The sequence below is a fragment of the Ctenopharyngodon idella genome, chromosome 7 (assembly GCF_019924925.1).
Source record: "Ctenopharyngodon idella isolate HZGC_01 chromosome 7, HZGC01, whole genome shotgun sequence".
Taxonomy (NCBI): Eukaryota; Metazoa; Chordata; class Actinopteri; order Cypriniformes; family Xenocyprididae; genus Ctenopharyngodon; species Ctenopharyngodon idella.
Genome location: NC_067226.1, coordinates 42,744,958 through 42,771,523, shown reverse-complemented (window position 1 = coordinate 42,771,523; position 26,566 = coordinate 42,744,958). Strand labels below are relative to the sequence as shown.

Here is a 26,566-nt window from a genome sequence, read left to right as displayed (position 1 = left end):
CTCTACACTGATAAGAGAACAGCAAACACATAGACATTTGGCAAAATCTCAGCCTATCTATCAGTCTAGCTCTGATGAGTCTTAGACATTAATTACTGTATCCTCAGTAAATCAAAGCGCTCCACTTCATTCCCTAGATGCAGGCAACGTATGGCAGAACAACGATCTCTGGAAGACATCTATGTGATTCCAACATCTGAAGTCCATCTACAAGGAAGGGCAGAGTAATAGATCCAAGAGCACACTGATGTGCTGAGGCTGAAGTGTTTACACGCTTGGATGGACTCAAAAAGCCGCTGAGTGAAACACTGGTGAGCTTTACAGTGTGCTGTTGATTCTCAGATACAGGCCGAATCCAAACTTAACCATGAAGATCTCAGGGGCTTCACTCGACCTGAGTGCAACAGAATATGGAATAACCCTGGACCCTACATTCACCATGCTAGAGTTTGACGGTCTCCGTGTTCTCCCTGTACAAACAGGTACGTATAACCTTTGGTCTGCTGACTTATTACCCAGTTACTGATGCAAAATGATAGTGATGAATTCTGAAGACAAGCCTTCTTCTATGCTTGAAGACCTTGCTGAAAAGGCCAGCTGGGCTAGTTAATGCTGGTTAGTGCTGGTGTGGCTGGTGAACTTAGAAATGTAAACCAGCACGGTCTTTATAATGAAGCTGACTGAACAAGTCTTGCTGGTTAAGTTAAGTGGGTCACTGACTTACCGTATAAGAGTGTCCATGACAAAAAAAAAAAAAGGAGAAATATTTTAAAAATCTAGCTTCGTTCTTTAGAAATTTATTTTTTGTATTCATGTTGGTGTAACAGAGTTGTATATATACATTGTGTGTCTCCACTTGCTGAATATAAATAATAAGAAGTTAAATAATCACACTGGAAGATCATTGGACATAATAAGGGATAACAGGGCTTCCTATTGGCTGGCTGGTTCTTTTTACTGTGTGCGCCCTCTATTGCACCTTACCAGTTTGTGTGTGTAAGGCCAGCGCGCCAGCACGAGTCATCGTATATGCTGGAATGGGCCTATATGAACTCACTCTGTTACTTCTGTTTTCTCAGTAAATAAATTGATTGGGGCACTATTATTTGAAGAACGAGCTTTATTGAAACACAACGCAAGGAGGAAAAAGAGACCAGTTACATTGGCTTCATATGGAAGTTTGTAGTTCGGTTGGATATGGCAATAGCAAAGGAAGTAAAACACGTGTGTAACAGTATGTTGTATACATGTAGCTCTTAAAGGCACAATATGTAAGATTTTTAGATTAAAATATCCAAAAACCACTAGAACAATGTTAAATATTTCATTGACTTTCCAACAATGTTTAAATCCAGAGAAATCAGCCATTTTAACCAGGACATGGTCATTGCGTTGCCTGTCAATGACGTCATATCCATGCTACCCTCGATTTCTCACATGTGTAACGAAAAGAACGGATGCGGCCGACTGGAGAATAAGCATAATAAAAGCTTAGCTGGACTCTTTAATAGCTCTTCCATGAACAAGATTTCTGCCAGAGTCCGTGGGAATCTTTTCCATCGGCTGCAGAGGTGAAGACGACAACTCCCATGATTCCACACTCATTCACGGCATCATCAATCTAGGCCTTTGTTTTGAATAAGCGACCTCTAGTGGCTAAAATTACATATTGTGCCTTTAAAGTGACAGCAGCCTAATAAACCTACTGCTGTCTTTGTCCTCAATGTTAATCAAACAACAAAATCACTCACTGCTCTTGACTGAATAACTTTTGTAACTTTAATTTTAAACTGATTAATAATCATCTATATTTATTTTATACAGTGAAGACTATGCAGTGTTATTTTACATTTGATTACTTTATTAAATTTTTGTACTTGAAATTTGTGATGTTTCATTGCTGTCTAAAAATTTGAACCACTGGTCCAACCAGGCCAGTAGAAAATCATCCTCATCACTGAGCCCTGCTGGAGCAGCTCTACATATTCACTGTGCTATTACATTAAAGATAAAATATGATAGAGCAATAATATGAACAGTAAAAGTAACAGTACCTCCTACAATACAGTTTAACAGGCATAATTAGGCGTGAAAATAACTGAAGGAAATATTTATTTGCTAAGCCAACTAATTTGATTCATATTCTTTTGGTTTCTCTGCCCAATATTTTTAAAAATTAAACATGCAATGAAAATACAGGTATTGGTACTCAGTATCTACAAGTACTAAAAATGAAAGTATCAGTATCTGACTTGTTCTGGAAAAACTGGTATCGGTGCATCCCTAAAAAATAATATTAAAAACAAAATAAAATAAATAATTATTTTAATGAGGCATTATCTTCATTACGATATCAGGACATTTGTCCCACCCTGACATTCTTGAAATTAAATTAAAATAAACTGATAGATAAAACAAAAGTGTCCTGTCATTGACCTATTTAATAATCCTGGTGCACCAGTAGTATCCCATTCTCGAGAACAGCTTCCAAAACACAATTTATCCTGTTGACCAGCAAAGTTGGTCTTTTCAGCAGGGGAGGCTTGTTTGAATATGATTGATATTGCATTTGAGTTGCATATACACTACATGCACGGCTGAGTTAAAACATAAACACAAAGATAAATGTTTAAAGGCGGTCTGTCAGCAGTTTGTATGCATGTCTGCTGCCAATGAACATGGAAAACCAAAATGCAAGCCAAGTAGAGCATGTGTTTAACCATTCTCATTTTTAAACTCTTCCATACTTGAGTGTTTAGGCCATTTGCTCACAGAGCAGGGCACTAAAAGGTAACTTCACAATGGCATTAGGTCCTATAGCATGAGATGCTGCTATTTCAATTACTATCTGGCCATAAGAGGACTTTTCAAAAGCCTGTGCGCACACCACTTCAACCTGTTCCTGCTTTCCATTATAATCTCATTTTCTATAATCATTAGAAGCGCTGCTGATTCAGATATACTGGATCCATCTTACCAAAGCACACATGCGTGGGTGCCAGAAGCGTTGTGGACTCTTAATATAATATAACTGCCCTTTGAACCCAGAGGCGTTCTGTATGTTAGAGCATATTACCTCTCTGAGTGGGTTTAAAGTGCTGAGTGTATTATTTGCATACATTAGACTTTATTCCTGCATCGCCTAAGTGAAGATGTGACGTTCACTGGCTTGGGATGCAAACTGGTGGCAATCAAATTCAGAGCCCAATTTAATGCAACACATGAGGGAATTGAATTAAATTTTAGCTAACACTGCGAAATTACCTAGGAAATAGCAGTAGACTGAGTCTTTTCACTGACCTGTTTAATTAAATGGAGTTTCTCTTTCGCAAAGTAATAAGTACAGACACTCTGACTCCGAGCGGGTTATTGGACACATCTCCTCCGCTGAGTAAAAATTGCAATCATTTACATCAGGGGACTGAAACGGGGGACTGGCAATTATCTCAATCTCAGTCTCTTGGAAAAAAACTAAATACAATATTTTGTTAACTTCAACCAAAAATATAGTTAAGAAGCTAAAGTTTAAATAAAGTTCAGTGTTATTGTCCCTCCCACATTGAAATGTGTTAAAGTCACCATGAAATAAAAATTGACAGGTCTTATTTTTTTTTAGAATATTGCTGTAATTATTCGTGCACATCATTATTATTTAAATCCACGTGCCCTCGTAATCTTTAATTAAAATAACTTCCCCTCCCTCTTACAGCGACATCTCTTCTCTTCTCTGATGACGTGTTTAATGGCAGGAGGGCGGGACAACCTGTCACTCACATGAGATCCACCAATAGTAAACCTCAACCATCCAATCAATTTCCCATGGACCCCTTCTACATTTTTTCATGTTCGAGAAGCTATTTCGCTCAGATATACGTTGCAATAGAGGAGAAAAGACTATCGCAGACTAAAGACTGTGCCTTCTGTTTCATTGACTATAAGCAAAATTAAAATGAAATGTACATGTATATGTATGGAAGCTTGTTTCCAAAAGGTAATTGTGACTTTTTATCTCACAATTCTGACTTTTTTTCTCGCAATGGCGAGTCTGCATCTCACAATTCTGACATTTTTCTCAGAACTGCGAGATTTAAACTCACAATTGCAAGTTATAAAGTCAGAATTGTGTGATATAAAGTCAGAATTGCAAGATATAAAGTCGCAGTTCTGACTTTTTTCTTGCAATTGCGAGTTTATCTCATAATTCTGAAAAATAAGTCAGAATTGCGAGTTATAAAGTCAGAATTAAGTGATATAAAGTCAGAATTGTGAGATACAAAGTCGCAGTTCTGACTTTTTTCTTGCATTTGCGAGTTTTTAATCACGCAATTCTGACTTTTTTCTCAAAAAAGTCAGAATTGTGAGATTTAAACTCGCAATTGCGAATTATAAAGTCATAATTGCATGATATAAACTCATAATTGCGAGTTATAAAGTCAGAATTGCGTGATATAAAGTCAGAATTGCAAGATATAAAGTAGCAATTATCCTTTTTATTTTTATTTCATGGCGGAAACAAGCTTCCATATATATGACTGTACATCAATGATGATTATTTTATTTGCCTAAAAAAAAGGTCAAAGACTCCTGCTTTACATGAAGAAATACACAGAAAGGATTAATCTGTATCGTCTTTGATGTAGCCATGTTTATCTACTGCTACACAGACCACTGGATCCATTCAGTTTTCCACGTCACAGAAATTGCTACAGAAAGCCTCCAACAACCAGATACACCATTTAGCCGATTATCTGATAGAAAATTTGTGCAGTGTTAAATATATTAAATATAATCATATTTTCATAAAATGTTTAAATAAATAAAAGAAAAAAATATTTTGTAATAAAAAATAAACCTAAGTATAGCACAACTGCTTTCAACTATGATGATAAGAAATGTTTCTTGAGGAACAAATCAGCATATTAGAATGATTTCTGAAGGATCGTATGACACTGAAGACTGGAGTAATGATGCTGAAAATTCAGCTTTGCATCACATTTTTAAATATATTAAAAGAGAAAACAGTTATTTTAAATTGTTATAATATAGTAGTCAACATTTGAAGTGGATCAAAAAAGTTCATCAAAGTTGTCCTAAGAACTAAGCTGTCCTAAGAAGGTTTTAGGACAACTTTGATGAAAGGTTTTGATCCACTTCAAATGTTGACTAGTGTATTTCACAATATTACTGTTTTTACTGTTTTGTTTTTTCAAACAAATCCAGCCTTGGTAAGCTTAAGAGACTTCTTTCAAAAAATGTACAGACCCCATATGTTGTTAAACTGATATTACATACATCAAAATCTGTTTTGTTCACTCTTTTTCCAACTAAGATCCACTAATGCCAGGCCATTCACCTGCATCAGTCCCAGTGCCTGCACCGCAGCACAGCAGTGTGAATCTCTGTGCTATCTGTGCAGACAGAGCTACAGGAAAACATTACGGTGCATCCAGCTGCGATGGCTGCAAGGGCTTCTTTAGAAGGAGTGTGCGCAAGAACCATGCCTACACATGCAGGTGAGAATTCATCGTCAGATTCATAACTGTCCGCTACATGTGCTTAACACACTTACAAATCATTTTTAATTCATCTCCAAACATGCTAGAGTGTCCTCTGTGAATTGTTATACAAAGCAGAAAGAGTATAGTAACCAATATAGAAGGGTTTGAAAATTCACTTTTGAGATTAATTAAGATTTTAGGTACTGTTTGTTACCCGAGAGCTCAATGAAAGCCAGTGTAGGATCACAGACATTGGCTGTGACCGGGCATTCACTGAAAAGTTTCACTGAAGGGCTCCTAAAAGTACACTATGGCCCTTTAGCGGTTTAAAAAAAGAAAAAAAAAAAAAAAAACGGCATGCACTTTGCGAAAGAACTTTGTTTTGGTTGTGCTTCGGCTCTGCGTGAATGTGCGGATGAATATGGTTATCATGGAAAGGATCTCAAGCTCTGGGGTGCGTTTCCCAAAGCGAACGATGGTCACAAGTTCCGTCGTTACCAATAGAGTTCAATGGGAGTTACCACCATAGTTGACTAACGATGCTTTCGGGAATGCACCCCTAGAGCTGAAGATAATACTATATCTTTACCCATTAATAGACAATTCCAGCACAACTTACAAACATAATGAAATGACCCTTCACAATAGATAATGCTTTACAACAAACTCTGTTAGAAAATACGGCAATTTATCTGTTCAATAAAATATCTTACTAACCTGTTGAGAAATAAAAAAACACCATATCCGCGTCGCTTTTACAACATTTCAAATCCCTCACTTCTCGCCATCTCTGAAAAGCCAAGCCATGTTGATTCTCATTTTATAACGAGCACTGCTGCGTTCTCTCTTTGCCAGCAGATTCTCCTCTGTTCGGCGTTTGTTTAAAACTGGTGATTCTCCAGAGGTTTGAGATTTAGCGTGCTCCATGTCAACATTTCTCGCTCGTTATGATAACTAACCTATGCAACTCTCACACCATACACGCCTCAAAACAGCCGGAGCAACTTTTCTCTATTTACGGATATGACGAGACATGCACGGGCGAGTGACGCATGTAGGCAGTTTCCCACGAAAACCATCCCGTCAGGTCTAAAATATAAACACTTATAATAGGCTTATCATAGTGAGTCAAGGTAAGACAAAAACACGTTTTGAAAAAAAGTATTGATGATGTATTGCATAGTGTACCTTTATATTTAAGTAATATAATTCATAACTTAAGAAAGTAGAATTAAAATTAATAAATAAAAATATTATTAACATTTTATCATACACAAAATATCATTTACAATAATACATTCAGCATTTTATAGTATTTTCAGAAACATTGTATTATATATAATATAGGCCTACATTATATTAATATTAAAAAACGCAGCCAATACAAATGTGGGTAACACTTCACAATAATGTTTCATTTGTTAATTTTAGTTAACTCTGAACTGAACAATACTTCAACAACATATAGGCCTATTACTCTAAGTTTATGTTAATTTACACATTTGCCCATAAAATGTAAAAAAAAAAAAAAAAAAAAAAAAACTGTATTTGTTAATATTAGTTAATGCACTGTGAACTAACATGAACAAATGGTTAATTGTGTTATTATTAACTAACATTAACAAAGATTAATAAATGTTTATATATTGGTCACAGTTAAGCTCACAAATGAGAATTTGTTTATAAAGAGTTACTGAAGTTTGTATAATATTTCTCTATATACAATCCTATACAACATCTTAAGTTGATATCACAGATTATATAACGCAAATGTTATTCCACAGCTCCACAGGGGTTGACTGTCACACATTCTCCCGAAATTCTCCCAGACAAGTTTTAAGCCTAGTCCCAGACTAAAATGCATGTTTGAGCTGTTTTAACTGAAAGCAACTTGCACTGACATCTGACATTTCTTAAAATATATCACCGCCATTGTTTTGTCTTAAGACGCACACCTGTAATGTTTTTTTTTGTTTGTTTTTTCTAAGGCACGTTTATAAAAGCTACTTAACCTAATTGAACTAAGGACTAATCCTGGCTTAATCTAAGCCGTGTCTGTGAAACCAGGCCATTGTTTTTGTGTCAGGAGCCCTTCTATATATTACCACAGTGTCCTATAAAAAAAATCTGTGATCTGTGGCCACCTTCATCAGAAGTTGTAAGAGCATGACCTGAAGTGTTTCATTGGATCTCTTCAAATGTGAGAATTATAGTAGCCTATGTATTTCTGTCTTTGTGTGTGTGAAGGTTCAGCAGGCAGTGTGTGGTGGACAAAGACAAAAGGAACCAATGTCGATATTGCAGACTTCGAAAGTGTTTCAGAGCCGGCATGAGAAAGGAAGGTAAAAGCATGAGAAAAGTCCATTTCATTTTAGTTTATGATGCAGAGTTTAAAGACTTTCTTCAAGGTCACAGATCTGGACTAGGCCTACATATAAACTAATTGAGTCTTTGGACTTATCCCAATACTTATGAATGTCTGCATCCCTCTGTGAATTAAAGATATTGAACAATTGGGTGAGCTCAAACTATTACAATAAGGCAATCCCCAAAACCATCATATAAATTTTAATATACTCTCAAGGTGAAAAGTAAAGAAACAATATAAAAGCATCTTGGCCACTGATTAAAAACTAGAAAGGCATTGTTCTGCTCCATGCATGAGCCTAAGACATCTTGTCAAAGTTGCTTTTAAAGATGCCAAGCTTCACAGTGAGAGATAATGTCTTTTGTCCTTTCCATTTATTAGAATAGAGCATGTACTGTCAGTAGGATGAAGTTGCATCCATTTAAAAAAGTAATGCAGCTTCAAAGATACAGTAACGTTGAGTGATCTACCTGATGCTATCTGAGAAGATAAAATAAATTTTACCAATTTGTCTTGTTGTGCTTATTACTCTTTTTGTGTTGAGCAGGGCTGTTCTTCAGATTAATACTGAAAAAAGGTAGTTAACTGTATAAACATACATGCCCTTGTAAAAAGAAATGCACTTTATCATAGTTTTAAAAAATGTAATTATTACAGAAATAATATACTTTTACAACCCAAATTCCGGAAAAGTTGGGACGTTTTTTAAATTTAAATAAAATGAAAACTAAAAGACTTTCAAATCACATGAGCCAATATTTTATTCACAAGAGAACATAGATAACATAACAAATGTTTAAACGGAGAAATTTTACACTTTTATCCACTAAATGAGCTCATTTCAAATTTGATGCCTGCTACAGGTCTCAAAAAAGTTGGCACGGGGGTAACAAATGGCTGAAAAAGCAAGAAATTTTGAAAAGATTCAGCTGGGAGAACATCTAGCAACTAATTAAGTTAATTGATATCAGATCTGTAACATGATTAGCCATAAAAAGGGATGTCTTAGAGAGGCAGAGTCTCTCAGAAGTAAAGATGGGCAATCTGTGAAAGAGTGCATAAAAAGATTGTGGAATACTTTAAAAACAATGTTCCTCAACGTCAAATTGCAAAGGCTTTGCAAATCTCATCATCTACAGAGCATAACATCATCAAAAGATTCAGAGAAACTGGAGAAATCTCTGTGCATAAGGGACAAGGCCGAAGACCTTTATTGGATGCCCGTGGTCTTCTGGCCCTCAGACGCACTGCATCACTCATCGGCATGATTGTGTCAATGACATTACTAAATGGGCCCAGGAATACTTCCAGAAACCACCGTCGGTAAACACAATCCGCTGTACCATCTGCAGATACCAACTAAAGCTCTATCATGCAAAAAGGAAGCCATATGTGAACATGGTCCAGAAGCGTTGTCGTGTCCTGTGGGCCAAGGCTCATTTAAAATGGACTGTTTCAAAGTGGAAAAGTGTTCTATGGTCAGACGAGTCCAAATTTGACATTCTTGTTGGAAATCACGGACGCTGTGTCCTCCGAGCTAAAGAGGAGGGAGACCTTCCAGTGTGTTATCAGCGTTCAGTTCAAAAGCCAGCATCTCTGATGGTATGGGGGTGCATATGTGCATACGGTATGGGCAGCTTGCATGTTTTGGAAGGCACTATGAATGCTGAAAGGTATATAAAGATTTTAGAGCAACATATGCTCCCCTCCAGACATCTATTTCAGGGAAGGCCTTGTGTATTTCAGCAGGACAATGCAAAACCATATACTGCAGCTATTACAACAGCATGGCTTCATTGTAGAAGAGTCCGGGTGCTGAACTGGCCTGCCTGCAGTCCAGATCTTTCACCTATAGAGAACATTTGGCACATCATTAAACGAAAGATGACCACAAACTCTTCAGCAGCTGGAAACCTATATCAGGCAAGAATGGGACCAAATTCAAATAGCAAAACTCCAGAAACTCATAACCTCGATGCACAGATGTCTTCAAACTGTTTTAAAAAAAGAAGAGGAGATGCTACACCATGGTAAACATGCCCCCGTCCCAACTTTTTTGAGACCTGTAGCAGGCATCAAATTTGAAATGAGCTCATTTTGTGCATAAAATTGTAAAATTTCTCAGTTTAAACATTTGTTATGTTATCTATGTTCTATTGTGAATAAAATAATGGCTCATGTGATTTGAAAGTCTGTTAGTTTTCATTTTATTCAAATTTAAAAAACATCCGAACTTTTCTGGAATTCGGGTTGCAAATAATATATTTAAGTGCAATATGAATGTAATATTTTCAGACACTTAATTTTCAGACAGAAATTTTAAATTAACATTTGCTAAATTTTGACAATTTTTATTCAAAGTGTATGCACTGGCTGCATTGTTATCTGTTTTCTATATGAAACACAGGTAAATTGATATAATTTTTCTCTGATCTTTGCTTGTGTCTCTTAGCTGTTCAGAATGAGCGTGACCGTATCAGCTGTCGTAGAGAAGGCCAAGCCGTGGGGACTCTCACCATTGATGTGCTGATGCAGGCAGAGGCTTTCACTCATCAGGTGAGCTTTCTGATGAACTTGCGTACTTTCAAAACATTACAATCTTTTCAATCTGTTCCAGGCAGTTTCAGCTTCAGTTTATGGTTTTATCCACTAACTGTACTCATTCTGCCATCTACAGAACCCCTCCCAGAACCTCATGAGGGACATCAACACCAAGAAGATCGCCTGCGTGGGTGATGTGTGCGAATCCATGAAACAGCAGCTCCTCCTCTTAGTGGAATGGGCAAAGCGCATCCCTGAATTCTGTGAGCTCTCTGTGGATGACAGGGTATGATTCCTGAGTGTGTTGTGTTTGTCATGAGCTATCACTTCTTGCCTATGGCAGGCACCAAGTGTGTTGTGTGTTGATGTGTGTGTGCAGGTGGCGCTGTTGAGAGCTCACTCTGCAGAGCACCTCATCTTAGGGGTGGCACGACGTTCACTTCCCTACAATGACATCATCCTTTTGGGTGAGTGAGTGAGTGGGTCGGTGAGTGAGTGAGTGAGTGAGTGACTGAGTGAGTGGTTGGATCGGTGGGTGAGAGAGTGAGTGGGTTGGTGAGTGAGTGAGTGGGTCGGTGGATGAGTGAGTGAGTGAGTGGGTGGGTGGGTGAGTGAGTGGGTGGGTTGGTTGTTTGAGTGAGTGAGTGAGTGGGTGAGTGAGTGGGTGGGTTGGTGGGTGAGTGAGTGGGTGGGTCGGTGAGTGAGTGAGTGGGTCGGTAGGTGAGTGAGTGAGTGAGTGAGTGGTTGGATCGGTGGGTGAGAGAGTGAGTGGGTTGGTGAGTGAGTGAGTGGGTCGGTGGAAGAGTGAGTGGGTGGGTGGGTGGGTGGGTTGGTGAGTGAGTGAGTGGGTGGGTGGGTTGGTGGGTGAGTGAGTGAGTGAGTGGGTGGGTCGGTGAGTGAGTGAGTGGGTCGGTAGGTGAGTGAGTGAGTGAGTGAGTGGTTGGATCGGTGGGTGAGAGAGTGAGTGGGTTGGTGAGTGAGTGAGTGGGTCGGTGGATGAGTGAGTGGGTGGGTGGGTCAGTGGGTGGGTGGGGTGGGTGGGTTGGTGAGTGAGTGAGTGGGTGGGTGGGTTGGTGGGTGAGTGAGTGAGTGGGTGGGTCGGTGAGTGAGTGAGTGGGTCGGTAGGTGAGTGAGTGAGTGAGTGAGTGAATGAGTGGTTGGATCGGTGGGTGAGTGAGTGGTTGGATCGGTGGGTGAGAGAGTGAGTGGGTTGGTGAGTGAGTGAGTGGGTCGGTGGATGAGTGAGTGGGTGGGTGGGTCGGTGGGTGGGTGAGTGAGTGAGTGAGTGAGTGAGTGAATGAGTGGTTGGATCGGTAGGTGAGTGAGTGAGTGAGTGGTTGGATCGGTGGGTGAGAGAGTGAGTGGGTTGGTGAGTGAGTGAGTGGGTCGGTGGATGAGTGAGTGGGTGGGTGGGTCAGTGGGTGGGTGGGTGGGTGAGTGAGTGAGTGGGTGAGTGAGTGGGTGGGTGGGTGGGTTGGTGAGTGGGTGGGTGGGTGAGTGAGTGAGTGAGTGAGTGAGTGAGTGAGTGAGTGAGTGAATGAGTGGTTGGATCGGTAGGTGAGTGAGTGAGTGAGTGAGTGAGTGGTTGGATCGGTGGGTGAGAGAGTGAGTGGGTTGGTGAGTGAGTGAGTGGGTGGGTCGGTGAGTGAGTGAGTGGGTCGGTAGGTGAGTGAGTGAGTGAGTGAGTGAGTGAGTGGGTGAGAGAGTGAGTGGGTTGGTGAATGGGTCGGTGGATGGGTGAGTGAGTGAGAGAGTGGGTGGGTGGGTTGGTGAGTGAGTGAGTGAGTGAGTGGGTGGGTCGGTGGGTGAGTGAGTGGGTCAGTGAGTGAGTGAGTGGGTTGGTGGGTGAGTGAGTGAGGGAGTGAGTGAGTGGGTCGGTGAGTGAGTGAGTGGGTCGGTAGGTGAGTGAGTGAGTGAGTGAATGAGTGAGTGGTTGGATCGGTGGGTGAGAGAGTGAGTGGGTTGGTGAGTGAGTGAGTGGGTCGGTGGATGGGTGAGTGAGTGAGTGGGGGGGTGGGTCAGTGGGTGGGTGGGTTGGTTGGTGAGTGAGTGGGTGGGTGGGTGGGTGTATTGAGTGAGTGAGTGAGTGAGTGGGTGAGTGGGTGAGTGGGTGAGTGAATTGGTGGGTGGGTCGTTGAGTGAGTGAGTGGGTCAGTAAGTGAGTGAGTGAGTGAGTGGGTGGGTCGGTGGGTGAGTGAGTGAGTGGGTCGGTGAGTGAGTGAGTGAGTGAGTGGGTCGGTGGATGGGTGAGTGAGTGGGTCAGTGAGTGAGTGAGTGAGTGAGTGGGTGAGTAGTACAAAGACAAAAAATTCGAGGCAAGTTTGATTTCTCATGTTATGACCCCTTTACCTTACAAAAGCCAGTTCCTTATTGGCATTCACCTCCAGGAAGTGAAATAATTTTAATAGGAAAACAACTGCACAAAAGAGTTGGGCAAAATTCAGAACTGAAGAATTGGCTGCCTTTCAATTCATGAGTTGGGATGCAAGATTTTATTTAAAAAAAAAAAAAACTAATAGTATGTCAATGATACTAAAATAACACTTACCTCTTCATTTACATCCTGTTAGGTTCCATTCTGTTTGGCATCTGGTTCATTTTCTTTTCACTGTGTAAATTATATAAGTTGTATAAGTTATAATCAAGACATTTTAAGTACCAGAGCTATTTCTGAAATATATAACTATATAGTATAAAATATACAATTTGCTTTAATGACAACATAGGAATATTAATTTTTTTAAAAGTTACAGAGCTCACAAGATAAGGCATTTTAATGATCCAAAAATGGCTACCTTAACGTGAGCATGATTTGTCATTATACTGTGTTTGTACAGGAAACGACTTCATAATTCCTTTTAGAGGCACCGAGCAGGAGATGTCCAAGGTAGCAGCTCGTATCTTGGAAGAGCTGGTGAGACCTCTGAAAGAGCTGAACATCACAGACACAGAATTTGTCTGTCTCAAAACCATTGTCTTCTTTGCCCCAGGTTAGTCAGGGATCATCGCTGTGTTCCCAGTCAAACACACTGTCTGTGCCAGGAGCTTCTCTTCTTGTTCCTGGCACTGTTTTGTTGCACTGACTTCTTTGGTTTTATGATGTTTTATGAGAATCTATTAATATCTGGGACGTGCTGGTGTGGATTGTTGAGTTCTAGACTTTCCTGTCTGTTGGCCTAGAGGTCTGATTATAACAGTGGAGCCAGGTTGCTCAGTAAGAATGGCTTTGTTTGATTTACTTTGGTTTGAGCAAAGGTTGCCAGTTTTTTATCCTCATGTGCTACAATTTAACGTTTAACCTGAAAATCAAAAAACTTGAATTTTTAAAGAAATATTACAGGTTTTGTCTATTTTTTGGTCACACTTTATATTAGGTGTCTTTACTCTGTACTTAAAAAAATGTTAGATACAATGTACTTATTGTGTTCTTGTTGTATTGCAAAACACTTTTGCTGCTATTGAGGTGGGATACGGGTAAGGTTAGCAACAGGTTTGGTGCTGTGGGTAGGGTTAGGGTGGCAAGGTTGGGTTAATGGGTAAGGGAAGGGTCAACAGTGTAATTATAACCTAGATGTCATTACAGAAATAAATTTCAGATGTAATTATGTGCAGGTATTTTTAAATATAACTACAATGTAAAAACATACATGTGCACTGTGCATTGTATCAAATGATTTAAATGTTTGTACATTGCAGTTAAAGACGCTTAATATAAAGTGAGACCGTTTGTCTTTTCTCTAGTAAAAAGTATTTTAAACAAAACACATTTTCTTAAAAAAAAATGTAACAGGGTGTCTATTTGCACTAAGTGCAAATAGCCAACAAAGGCTATTTATACAAGCTCTGAATACACTGAATGTTGTTATTGCATACCGTTTCACAATGTACTACAATACACTGAGGTGCAAATACTATTTGCACTATGTAGTATGTACTGTATATAAATAGAATCTAACAATATTTACACTTAGTGCAAAGAAAATACTGCTATTTTCACTGTAAATAGCATCTATCACTATTTACTATCTGCCATATTTGAATTGTGAATCATTTTATACAGTAGGTGTTACCTGTGTAGATAATTTAGTCTTTTGTAATAATTTACAAAAGCCAGTTCCTTAATGACATTCTCCTCCAGAAAGTGACATAATTTTTAAAAGGAAACCCAGCTAACAAAAACTATGTTATAAGAGCTTTTTGCCATTAACTTATGAAATCGTTATTTCTGAATGTTCTCTGAACGTTTTTATGTTTTAAAAACGTTTTTTTCTCGGTTATTAAAACATTAAGGGAATGTTCCTTTTTGCAAACATTATGGGATTGTTACATTTAAATGTTCTCAACATTCTGAAACAAGTAGTAACATTTAAAACAGTTTTGTGCTAACATTTTAAGAACATTATTAAAGACCAGATAACTCTGAACGGATGTTCTATTAACATTACTGGAAGAACTTTTTTCATAACTTTGAGAAAACCTTGCCAGAATGTTCTGAGAATGTTCCCTGTTAGCTGGGAAACAACTGCACAGAAGAGTTGGACAAAATTCAGAACTGAAGAATTGGCTTCCTTTCAATTCATGAGTTGGAATGCATGATTTTTCCCCCTTAAACCAGTTGCAGCTGTTTGTCCAAAGACTTAATCGGTCTGAGATTGTTAACAACACTGCACATACAAGTCTCAGTTGTCCATTCCATGCACTAAATGACAAATGTTTTCTCAGATAAACACAACACATCTCTCAATGATCTTTGTTTTGCAACCGATGTCACTGAACACGGTCTGTGTTTCAGATTGCCCTGGACTGCAGTGCGCTCAGGCAGTGCGCCGACTGCGGTTCCAGGCCCAGGTGCTGCTGGATGAGGCCACTAGCGAGCAGCGAGGGCGGTTTGGGGAGCTGTTGTTGTTGCTGACCACACTCCAGAGTGTGGCCTGGCAGATGGTGGAACAGCTGCAGTTGATGCGTCTCTTAGGCAAAGCCAATGTGGACAGCCTGTTGATGGAGATGCTCCTGGGAGAAGAAGCAACTAGAGGACCTGAAGCACTGCAGGCCTCAGGTACAATGAATATGCTGAAAAGTGAGATCTCTTTAATATCTAAATTATATCTTCTAGCCAGAAGTGAGATTAAATGGAGAGCAAATTAAGACACTTGCTGAAGTCTCAAGCTTCCCAGATCTTTCTCCGGACAAAAATACTCCAGTATTCTTTGATTTGTCTCCATTGAGAGAGATCTTATCAATGTCGCAGACTCTGGTCAGATTGTCATGATGTCAAAGACTGCAATTACACATCAAAGATCTTATTTCTCATCAAACTTTTGTAAAGCCCTTGTGATACAAGAAGTGTGCTTAATTGTATTGAATGTGCACTTGTAGTGTTCTTTAAATCTTAAATGTATATTTTTTTTAAACTTCCTGTATTTGCAGATAATATAATATTAATAAAATAAAAGACCACTTAAGTGTACTTAGAGTAGACTTTCATGACTGTTTCTTAACACACTTAAGTACACTTTTAAGTGCATTTTTTAAAAAATAATGTCAAATTGAAGTACATTTTAAATCAATAGTAAAATAAAAGTACATTTTAAAGTTTCAATAATAATCTTTTATGCTTTAAAGAAGTACACTTATTTTGACTAGCACACTAAAGCACACGTAAAGTACTGTGTTATTTGATATTACATTTAAAGTTAATATATTTTAAATGTACTAAGTTCATCATTACAGATGTGTAAATACAAATATATTTAATACTGTATGTGACACAAGTTTCAATAGAAATGACATTCAAGTATATTTTAGTTTACTATTCGGCAGTGCACTTTAACTACATTTCAAAGACAATAGAAGTAATTATTAAATTCCATATAAAATGAACTTAAGTGGGTCAAAAAAGCACTAAAGATCAGCTAATTGCATAATATAAATTTAAACTATAATACATGTTTATTTGATTGCAATTAACCTGCAATAAGTGTCCGAAAACATTAGTCAGTTCACACTTAAGTATATTCCTTTAAGTATCTATTATTTCCATAATAAGTACTCTTTTTAAAAGTATACTACTTCTTTTCACCAGCTCATATTATAGCTCTATACTCATAGTGTATGTCAAAATGATCTCTTCTATGTTTATTTCTCTCAAGGAATTTTAGGAGAAACATCTGAGACAAAGTTCAATCAAAAGTCTAAGATATCTGAGAATTTCATAAGCTCTCTTGAACGAAAAAATGTTCCTCTGGGTTGCCACACTGCTGATTTAGGATCTGTATGTAAACTCTTGGATTTCGAAGAGCAGTGCTGGTTCTGAGACATCAGAGTTACTGTAAACTTTCTCCAGCATAAACTTCATTGAACTCAGAGCTGGTTAAGATTCCATAGGAGATCTCAGTCCAGAGTCCATCTGTCTCAGTCTAAGCTATCGAGCTTAAGATAAGACCCACCATTAGCGCTCTGAGGGAGTTGAGGCTTTTTCTGACTTACCTGTAGTTTAAGTATGAACAGACTGGAAATGGAATAAAACAGTAACTTTACTGCCTTTCTGTAGAGTCGAATCCTGAGCCACTTATATTCAGCGCAGCTACAGAGTCTGTCCTCTCCAGAGGAATACTGGTGGAGCATATCCCAATGCCTAACTTCACATCGGTGATCCTTCCTGTACCCTCTTGTGAGTATCGCAAGCTCGGGTAGTTGAGCTGTCAATCCTACACAGTTTAAAGGGATAGTTCACCCCAAAATCTAAATTCTGCGATCATTTACTCAGCATCATGTCGTTCCAAACTGGTATGGATTTTTGTGCCTCCGTGGAACACAAAAGAAAATATTTTGCACAATGTCCGTGCGGCTCTTTTCCATACGATAAAAGCAGTGAACAGGAGCTGCTCCAAAAAGGTCAAATGTGTTTTCGTTTCGAAACACTTATGACATAATGAAGCATCGTTTACTGAAATCACTTTGCCAGTTTGATACCCGCTCCGAACCACTGATTCGAAACAAAAGATTCGTAAAGCTTCGAAGCTTCATGAAGCAGTGTTTTGAAATCGCTTATCACTAGATATTGTTGAATAAAGTCATTATTTTGTTTTTTTGGTGCACAAAAAGTATTCTCGTCGCTTCATAACATTAAGGTTGAACCACTGTAGTCACATGAACTGTTTTAAATATAACTTTAGTACCTTAGTAAGCATTTGAAAGTGTTAATTATCTTGCTGTTAATGGAGGCCTCACTGAGCCATCGGATTTTATCAAAAATATCTTAATTTCGAAGGTGAACGAAGGTCTTATGGGTGTGGAACGACACGAGGGTGAGTAATTAATGACAGAATTTTCATTTTTGGGTAAACTAATCCTTTAAGGCAACCTGATCTCATGGAAAAACATACCTGTGGGAATATTATTGCAAAACGCAAAATAGGTACCAATACGTACATATCACTGCAGTTTCCAACAGAAATGAACACTAGAGGCAGTAAAACAGCAAGCACTTTTCACAATCGTTTTAATACAGTTATGATTACTAGGTCAGATTATGGATTAATAAAGATTTGTTTTCACGTCTCCTTGCACAATATTATGTTATGATCTCAAAACACTTTTTACCAAAGTGCACGATTTGTAAACAAAAACATTTTGGACTTTGCATCGCTTAACCAGCACTATATGTTTCACTTTTCTGCTGTAACAAGCTTGCTCAGTAGCTCAGCTGGTACAGAATTGTACTTAGAATGCGGAAGCCTTGGGTACGAATCCCGTGAAACATGACTCACAATAAAAGAGTTCAAAGATGAGAGATCAAAAACAAGCTAAAATGGCATGATTACAGATGCTTTTTATGTCACATTTGCTTTTGTTAACACTATCGTGAAGGTTTAGGTGTAGTGATGGTGGTACGTTATTTTAAAACGTAATGGAGCATTAAGCTTAGCGCCAATCACTGGACATTTCAAATCAGAACTGCGGTGATATGTATAAAACCAACATAATAAAAACGTAACATATTCACATTCATCTGTTTTGGAAAAAAACTGAACATGCTTTAGCCAGTGGACATTTCACATTGAATCTGTCACGAAACCTGCATGGCACTACGTATTTCCGTTTTGCAAAAATGTTCCCACAGGTACGTTTTTCTAATGGGCCTGTGCTGCATTAAGAACACAGACTGCAGCAGGTTTATTAGGCTGCTGTCACTTTAAGAGCTGCATGGATCCAATATATTGATACACATGCGTTTATTTCTCAACTGTTTATGTTCACTTATGACATAACCAACTATGTTTACTAGGATATTCACCAAGATGGTTATTTTTTATTTTTACATAATGTTGTGTGAATTTTTCTGTTCAAGCGCAAGAAGACGTGAAAGGGAGCTCAATTCGGTATTCGTGTGCTGAGATGTAGCTCTCTGGGTGCGCTTCGGATGTTTGTGCACAGTAAACTTCACACAAATTGAGTTCCCTTGCACGTCTTCTTGTGCTTGAATATTTAAATGGGCAAGGCTTAAACTTTCGTGACGATGCAGCACTGGCAAATGTCCCTTGTTCACTTTCATGTTCTCACAACATTGCAATGTTAGAATTCATAAAAATGTTGGCAATTGACACCATTTTATATACTCGCCAACAACTAATTTTACTCACATTTGGTGCTTGGCGAGTGTTCATTTTAGGCCCTGCCATTTTTATACTGACTTTTTTTTACAGTGCATAAAAATAGTCCATATGATCTGTGAGCAATATTCCAAGTCTTTTGAAGTCATACTGTATGCTAGCTTTGTGCGATCACAGAATCTTTGTTTTCAGATAAGTATAAGCATTATATGTTTCCCATAAATAAATCTAGTTTCTGAAGAGAAAAAAAAAAATGCTGATTCAAACCTTCTTATTAGTTATTCACTTCAGTTCATTTCAAGTTTATTTGTATAGCGCTTTTCACAATGCATATAGTTTCAAAGCAAGAAAATGCATGTTTCAGTGTTACTTCATTAGATATAAATTGCATTATTAATGTGACTTTTGTCTGCTGCAGCTCTGCCTGAAGATAACCTGCTACCCACACACACTGGGCCCGAGGTCTTCACACATGGACAGACAGCAGACATGACAAGAGAAATGTCCAGCAGTCTCACCATGCCAACTGTCCACACGTGCCTTTAACCACATGTATAAAGTTTGTCCAGACATGATTAACTTTATATACTTAAGACCTTCACTTCTGATACACATGTGCATTGCACACAGAAACTAAAACTGGGGATGAGGAGTCATTGTATTTTATGCATAATGAGCAATGCTTAATAATAGTGTTAAAATCTAACAGTGTTAAATGTTTAATGTGAGTGAAAAATTAACAGACAATAAAAAGCCTTCAAGCAGTAATATAAATATTTTGTATTGAGATCACTGGTAAATGATTGTCTAATTTATTGGATGGTGACATGGCAGGGCGTGTACATAAAGATTACAATTCAACAACTCTCATGGGTTCATGGTTCAATCAGATACCAGATGTCAAACACATGAGGGTTGGTCTGCCTGGTTGGTTTCCACTTCAAAATATCTCCTTTTTTCCCCCCTAGACTTAAACATCTATGTTTTATTATAATATCATACACATTTCTCTCACTTGTTTGTTAAAAAAGTAAAAATTAGCAGAAAAAAGTTTTGCGTTTTTGCTTGGACTTACGTTTAGTGAATATCAAGATTTTTTTTATCAAATAATTTGTTTAGTAATGAAACTGAATTTGAATTGATTTTTTTTTTTTTTTAAAGAGGAACTACAGCAATGACAATGAAATCAGAATTTCAGCAAGTTTGAATAAATTAGACCAATAATACTTGTACAAAAATATTCACCAGAGGGCGCCAAATGCTTACTATTATCCTAGATAAAGCTTTTCCCATGACAGGAAGGGTGATTGTTATGCTTTCACTTTGTTTGACTAATTTGTCCATGAATATACAGTTAAAATAAGTAGTCATAATTGAACAAATTATGAAGTGAAATTAACCCATCCAAAAAAAAAAAAAAAAAAAAACTTTACCTACAAAAACTGTACAAGGAGGACAAAACTATGTTCTTTAAGTAGTTTTAGATAAGTAATTTCAGATCATAACAGAGAATGTGCATTTTACCATCATTTTTACCATCACTCCACTAAGACAGCCAAAATATTAGCTTTTAAAGGGATAGTTCACCCAAAAATGAAAATTATCCCATGAATTACCCTCAAGCCTTCTAGGTGTATATGACTATCTAACACATTCAGAGATATATTTAAAAATATCCTGTCTCTTCTAAGATTTATAATGGTAGTGAACAGGGGGTCATGTTTTGAAGCCCCCCAAAAATGCATCCATCCATCATAAATATAATCCATATGGCTCCAGGTGGTTAATAAAGGCCTTCTGACGATGGGTTTTTGTAAGAAAAATATCCATATTTAAAACTTTATTAACTATAATAACTAGCTTCTGTCAGACAGCCGTACGCATCGATTTGCAGCGGAAGAGTAACCTTTGAACTGACGCATTGACGAAGGCGGATGGATTACTTTTATAATGGATGGATGCATTTTTGGGGGGTTTCAAACCCCCCCCGTTCACAACCATTATAAAGCTTGGAAGAGCCAGAATATTTTTAATAATATCTCTGATTGTGTTCGTCTGAAAGAAGATAGTCATATACACCTAGGATGGCTTGAGGGTGAGTAAATCATGGGATAATTTTCATTTTTAGGTGAACTATCCCTTTAAATAGCCGTGTATGAAGTCAATGTTTTATGCAGGCCTAGTTGTTTAAGAGCCTATCTTTGGATTTCTTCCTCCCTCAGTAGGTTAGAAACAAGTTAAAGTTAACAGCTGCGTTGGTCAGGATTTCAGGAGGGATAGTCTGACTCATCAGCAGCAGAGGGGCTTAGTGGGCGGCTATACATCAATAAAGAGATGGAACAAGAAATATTTGCCCCCCTGGCAACAGTAGCCACAACGAGAGGATCTGTCCAAATAACTATAACTGCACTGTTAACACTTATTCAATAGGACCTTCTTTGTCAAACCAATGATTTCATAAACACACACACATACATTTGCAAAACTAATCATAGCTAATGGATGAGTAATTCTTTTATTGTACCAAGTTTAATACAGTTTTTCTCCTCACCTGTAAAGACACGTCCCCAGCTAGCAAAAAAACTGCCACTATGTTACTATGATATTGCCATAGGCATTGCGAATTAGATGCATTTATGCAATAATGGAAGGATAAAAATCATAACAGGATAACACTTAATGTCCTTGAATTCCCTGAAAACATATTTCATCACAGCAGTAAGTAGGTCACATATTTTTGTCAGTGAGCACTAATAACCTGTTGAGAGCATGTTTGTAATCCAGTTCAGATTCAGATATAATTATTAATTTCATGCTTTTAACAACTATAATAAGATAAATAAATTTAATTAGGTAACACTTTAGAATTATTAATAAATAACTAGAGCGGAACAAATGAGTGATGCAATATTAACATTCTAGTAACTGCTATTAACTAACAAGAAACTCTGATTAACTAATTAGTAATAGCGTTCTGTTGAACGAGGTAGTTCACTATTAGCTAACTCTTTATTTTACAATGTCATTGTTACATAGTAATGACTCAAGTATTACCGTATTCTAAAGTGAAAAGCATGATAACTTCCAAGTAATGACTGGAATCATTGTAAGCTTTTGAGGTTTTTGTAAGGGTTACTACTTCCTTCTAAAGGAATAATTATGGAACTAATTATTTGATACAGTATTCTAAAGTGAAGATAGTAATGACTCAAAGAGTAATGACTCAAATGTTACCAAATCCATCAGAAGCAATTACTAATCTGAGTTTGTTGTTAGTTAATAACAGTTACTAGAGTGTTAATATTGCGTTACTCATTTGTTCCTGTGTCGTTATTAATTAATGATGGAACAGTATTCTAAAGTGTTACCCATAATTGATAATATTCTAAAATTTCTTTTCGACAGAATCTGTGTTGGTTGTAATGCATTACTAAGTAATTAATTACTTTTCCCTTGAAAAGGTAAAGCAACGGATTACTCTTAATTTTTCTGTAATTTAATAACAGTTATTTCTGGTGTAATTGCATTAAATACTGTATAGACTATAGAACAATTCTATGTAAAACAATAGTGGATTTAACATCAGAATTTATAATTTAGATTTTTAATGTAACCTTCTCCCTTTAAATACTTTGGTCAGTTCAAGAATAATTCAAGTTCCATGTCTATTCTTGTATTGTTCAACTGGTCAGTGTTTATATGGGATTTAGAAATAATTAGTAATAAGTAAGCAATACTTTTTAGAGAGTAATTAGTACAGTAATCTAATTACACTGTTGAAGATGTAATTAGTAGCTAGTAATTAATTACTTATTAGAGTAACTACATTTGAATGTCTGTAAAGACTTATTTTTAGGCCAACCTGTAAGTTAGCATCAGCCTTGTCCCCTTAACAAAAAACCCAATAGGATTTTTCCATTGTTAGCAACCGCCTTTTTCAAGACAAGTAAAATCTTTTTTTTTTTAAATCACGAGATACTAAAAATATTAATGTATTTTATGTTGTAGAATGTAGAAAATATCTACTATCAAAATAAAACATTTTTCCCTGTTTATTCTAAAGGTTTTTTTATGTTTTGAATGAACCACAGGTTTCATTCAAGGAGATAGATACCTCATTCTTCATTGCTGTACATAACTGCTGACTGGTGTTGAAAAGACATTCACCATTCTCCAAGAACTTTTGGAGCTCCACTTATTTCCAGCTGGCTGCCTTTCACACCCCTTTCTCTGTGCTCTTCTCTGGGCTTTTCCATGCTGCTTCAGTCCTCATGTCTTTGCTGTCATAGGAAAACAGAGTAAATAAATGACAAACCGCTCAGTACGCATTAGCACAAACCGGGTCTTTCAGCATGCCGCCGGACTTACTGACCCGAAGTCTTGCTTCTGTTAAACCTGTAAAAACCAGGTTTAAAGTGTATTATTCCCAGTACTCTTTTTAAAAGTATGCTAGTGTACTTCTTTTTCACAAGGGTAGAAATCTCGTTCCGTTGACAAAAACTCGATAGGGTTTTTCTGTTGGCATTTGGATTATTGTAGAAAAGATCTTTGACCAACAAAAGTTTATGATTCTTGCATGTTTTGTTCATCATGATAATCTCTCAACGTCTAATTTCTATGGCAAATATGTAGCATCAGTTCTTAAAACATAAATTAATATTAATATTGAACAACTTGATGTTGTAAATTGACAAATAAATGCTATGTTAATAAATCAGGTTTGGAAAAACACACATTTATTGAATTTCAGAGAATTAGAGGAAGTTGACTAGACTTCCTCTTTTTTTTTTAACAGCGTTCCCACACATTTTACCAAATACATAAACACACTGATCACACACACACACACACACACACACAATCACACCCACACACACTTACCAAAATTCTAGTATTGCAATTCCCATGTGTCTTACACATTTTCAATGAAAGAAAAACACAGATTGGTAATATAATGTTTTTTTATATATATACTGGCAGTGACTATAATGATGAAGACACAGTCAGAAATTAGTCAATAGAGAGTCAAGTAAAGGGTAAATGGGTGACTAGATGGATAAGTTTCCCATTATACAGAATATCATTTTGAGCAACTGAGGTGCTTGTTTCAGGTACTATTCCTTGTCAATTTACCTTAAAAAGACAATGTTTTTGCTAGCTTTAGGGAAAGTACAGCAAATTAAATACGTCCTCATTCTGCCCCTGGAACATAGATTTTACAGCTGTTGTGCAAGTTATATTTCTAACTAACTCTGTGATTTGCTACATAACAGTCACTGTAGCTCAATCTAAGTGTGTTACAAGCCAGTTTCCGTAAGTTTGTTTAAGTGTGCAATTCCAGCACAGAAGCCAATAACTGTTGGAGAATAAATATGCTCATATGTTTCAGAGAAACAAAAGGGCAGAAAACAGCTGTACACATTTAAGAACACATCTTTTTTTTTCAGTATTGCCAACAAGAGAGGTCATGATGAATCAAAATGATCAAAAGCAAACTGATGCATAGACTGTAATCCAAATTCTCACATTTCTCAATAAATGAAGCCTGTGGAAAACTTCAAACCTCAACTCAGATGCATCTTCAAATTCCTCTTACTGCTATCCAGAACAGCTGTCGTCCATATCTGGATTCAGTGATCTGTCCTGGCTTTTGCATTACTGTACAGGTGTCTGCATGACATAAAGATCGATAGTAGGTTAAATACAGTGACTGTTTTCAAAGAGATATCAGAATAAAAAAAAAAAAAAAATCACTCTTGCCTTAAATCCCTCCCAAAAATTTTTCCAGTGAAATGCAACTGAATATGTGGTGATTCTTGAGTACATTATTTTACGTGTAATAGTAATTTTAAACTAACAAGAACAGACCAAAAACAACAGAAACTGAGGGCTATACATACACAGGATAACTGAGGAGGAAAACAAGGCACAGGTGGGGACTAATCACTCAACTAATGAATCACTATGACAACAAATGCAAACATACTTAGAAACTGTAACAACCAAGGAAACAGAAAGGAGGAAAAAAAGGAAACAATGAGAAAGAAACTAAGAGACTTTGCTTGCTTCTCAATGTGCATACTATCCACCCTAAATAGTATGTGACTTTAGTAATATTCAATACTATTTGGCATTTAGGGCGGATAGGGTGGGGTGCAGGGCATTGCTGCGTCCGAAATGGAATACTTCCCTACTATATAAGCCTAGTAAGCAAAAAACAGTATGCCAAAAGAGTTGTTTGTCCGAATACGTTGGCTGCAGCCGAAATTGCATACTCTCTTATTTTGAATAATTAGTTCACAACTGCTAAAAAAGTACATTCTATATTGTATGAATGTGTGTAGTATGAATGTAATTCAGATTGCTAATAATTGCTGTCATTATCATGTGACCTACCAGTGTCAGTTACGTCGCTTCACTGCCATTCCTCTCTCATCTCCCTCATGGGATAGTAAAGTGACAACTTTAAAGTATGCACATGTAAAGTAAAGTATGCATACTTCAGAATCTCAGCGGAAGTAGTAGGTCATCTGGGTACTTTTTGCCTTTTCTTTTATGAGTACTGTGAATTCGGACATACTTCTTTTGTCACATACTGTTTTTCACTTACTATATAGTAGGGAAGTATGCGATTTCAGATGCAACCATAGTATCCGAAAAACAGTAGGTGAAAAGTCCCCGGATGACCTATTTTCGCTGAGATTCTAAAGTGCACATTCGATGGACACTTTACTTTCCGATGAGGCCACGGGAGAGGATTTATGAATGGCAGTGAAGCGACGCAACTGATGCTGGTAGGTCACGTGACAGTAACAACATGGCGGGTGTAGTATATCCGAAATTCTTTCATACTACCCAGAGTCATACTATATAGAGCAACATGTCTTAACTGTTGCAATGTAAATTCAAATGTAGTACCTACTCAGACAGTATGCGATTTTGGATGCAGCTCATGAAACATGAAACTGAAACTAGACTACTGTAACGCACTTGCAGGGATTCAGATGAAGGTAGAAGATTATAGTACAATACAACAAAGTTTAATATCCAAGACAGGCAGACAGGCAACAGCAAACACACGTAACATCGACAATACCGGACAATGAACTGAAACCAGGCAGAAACTTAAATACACAGGTAAATGAGGAGATTAACGGTGACACAGCTGAAGGTGATGGCAAATCATAAGTGGCGGGAAACTAGACAAAGGAAACACATGTGACTGAAAGTGACAAATTAAAAGTCCATGAAAATGAAATTAACTAAACAGAACCATGACATTACGCCCCCTCTCGGAAGGCGTGACCTCGCGCCGTAACTGAAGAGAAGAGAGAGGGATGGTGGGGGCTTGTGAGGTGGGCGAGGAGATGGAGAGAGGGATGGAGAGAGGAGCAGGCAGAGGGATGGCAGAAGCAGGTAGATGAAACCATGGAGGAGTTGATGGAGGCAGCAGCCAAGGAGGAGATGTGTTGTGGAGTGAAGGGTTGGTGAAGGGATGACGAAGAGCTCCCTGAAGCGCAGATGTAGTGTGCGTGATGGTGGCGCAG

At 37.6% G+C, this 26,566-nt stretch overlaps 1 protein-coding gene and 1 long non-coding RNA gene across 2 annotated transcripts; one reads left to right on the top strand and one right to left on the bottom strand.

Annotated features, from left to right (window-relative positions):
- Window positions 1-14: 14 nt before the first annotated feature.
- On the top strand, window positions 15-22,980 carry hnf4b (hepatic nuclear factor 4, beta). Its single transcript, XM_051898516.1, has 10 exons — window positions 15-482; window positions 5,330-5,513; window positions 7,746-7,840; window positions 10,319-10,422; window positions 10,544-10,693; window positions 10,787-10,874; window positions 13,245-13,397; window positions 15,200-15,463; window positions 16,958-17,077; window positions 19,438-22,980. The coding sequence occupies exons 1-10, from the start codon at window positions 368-370 to the stop codon at window positions 19,563-19,565; spliced, it is 1,401 nt and encodes a 466-aa protein (XP_051754476.1). The 5' UTR covers window positions 15-367; the 3' UTR covers window positions 19,566-22,980.
- LOC127515178 (uncharacterized) lies at window positions 19,640-25,471 on the bottom strand. Its single transcript, XR_007930780.1, has 2 exons — window positions 24,583-25,471; window positions 19,640-23,299 (listed from the first exon to the last, which is right to left on the bottom strand). It is a non-coding gene; the product is annotated as an uncharacterized LOC127515178 (long non-coding RNA).
- Window positions 25,472-26,566: the final 1,095 nt, after the last annotated feature.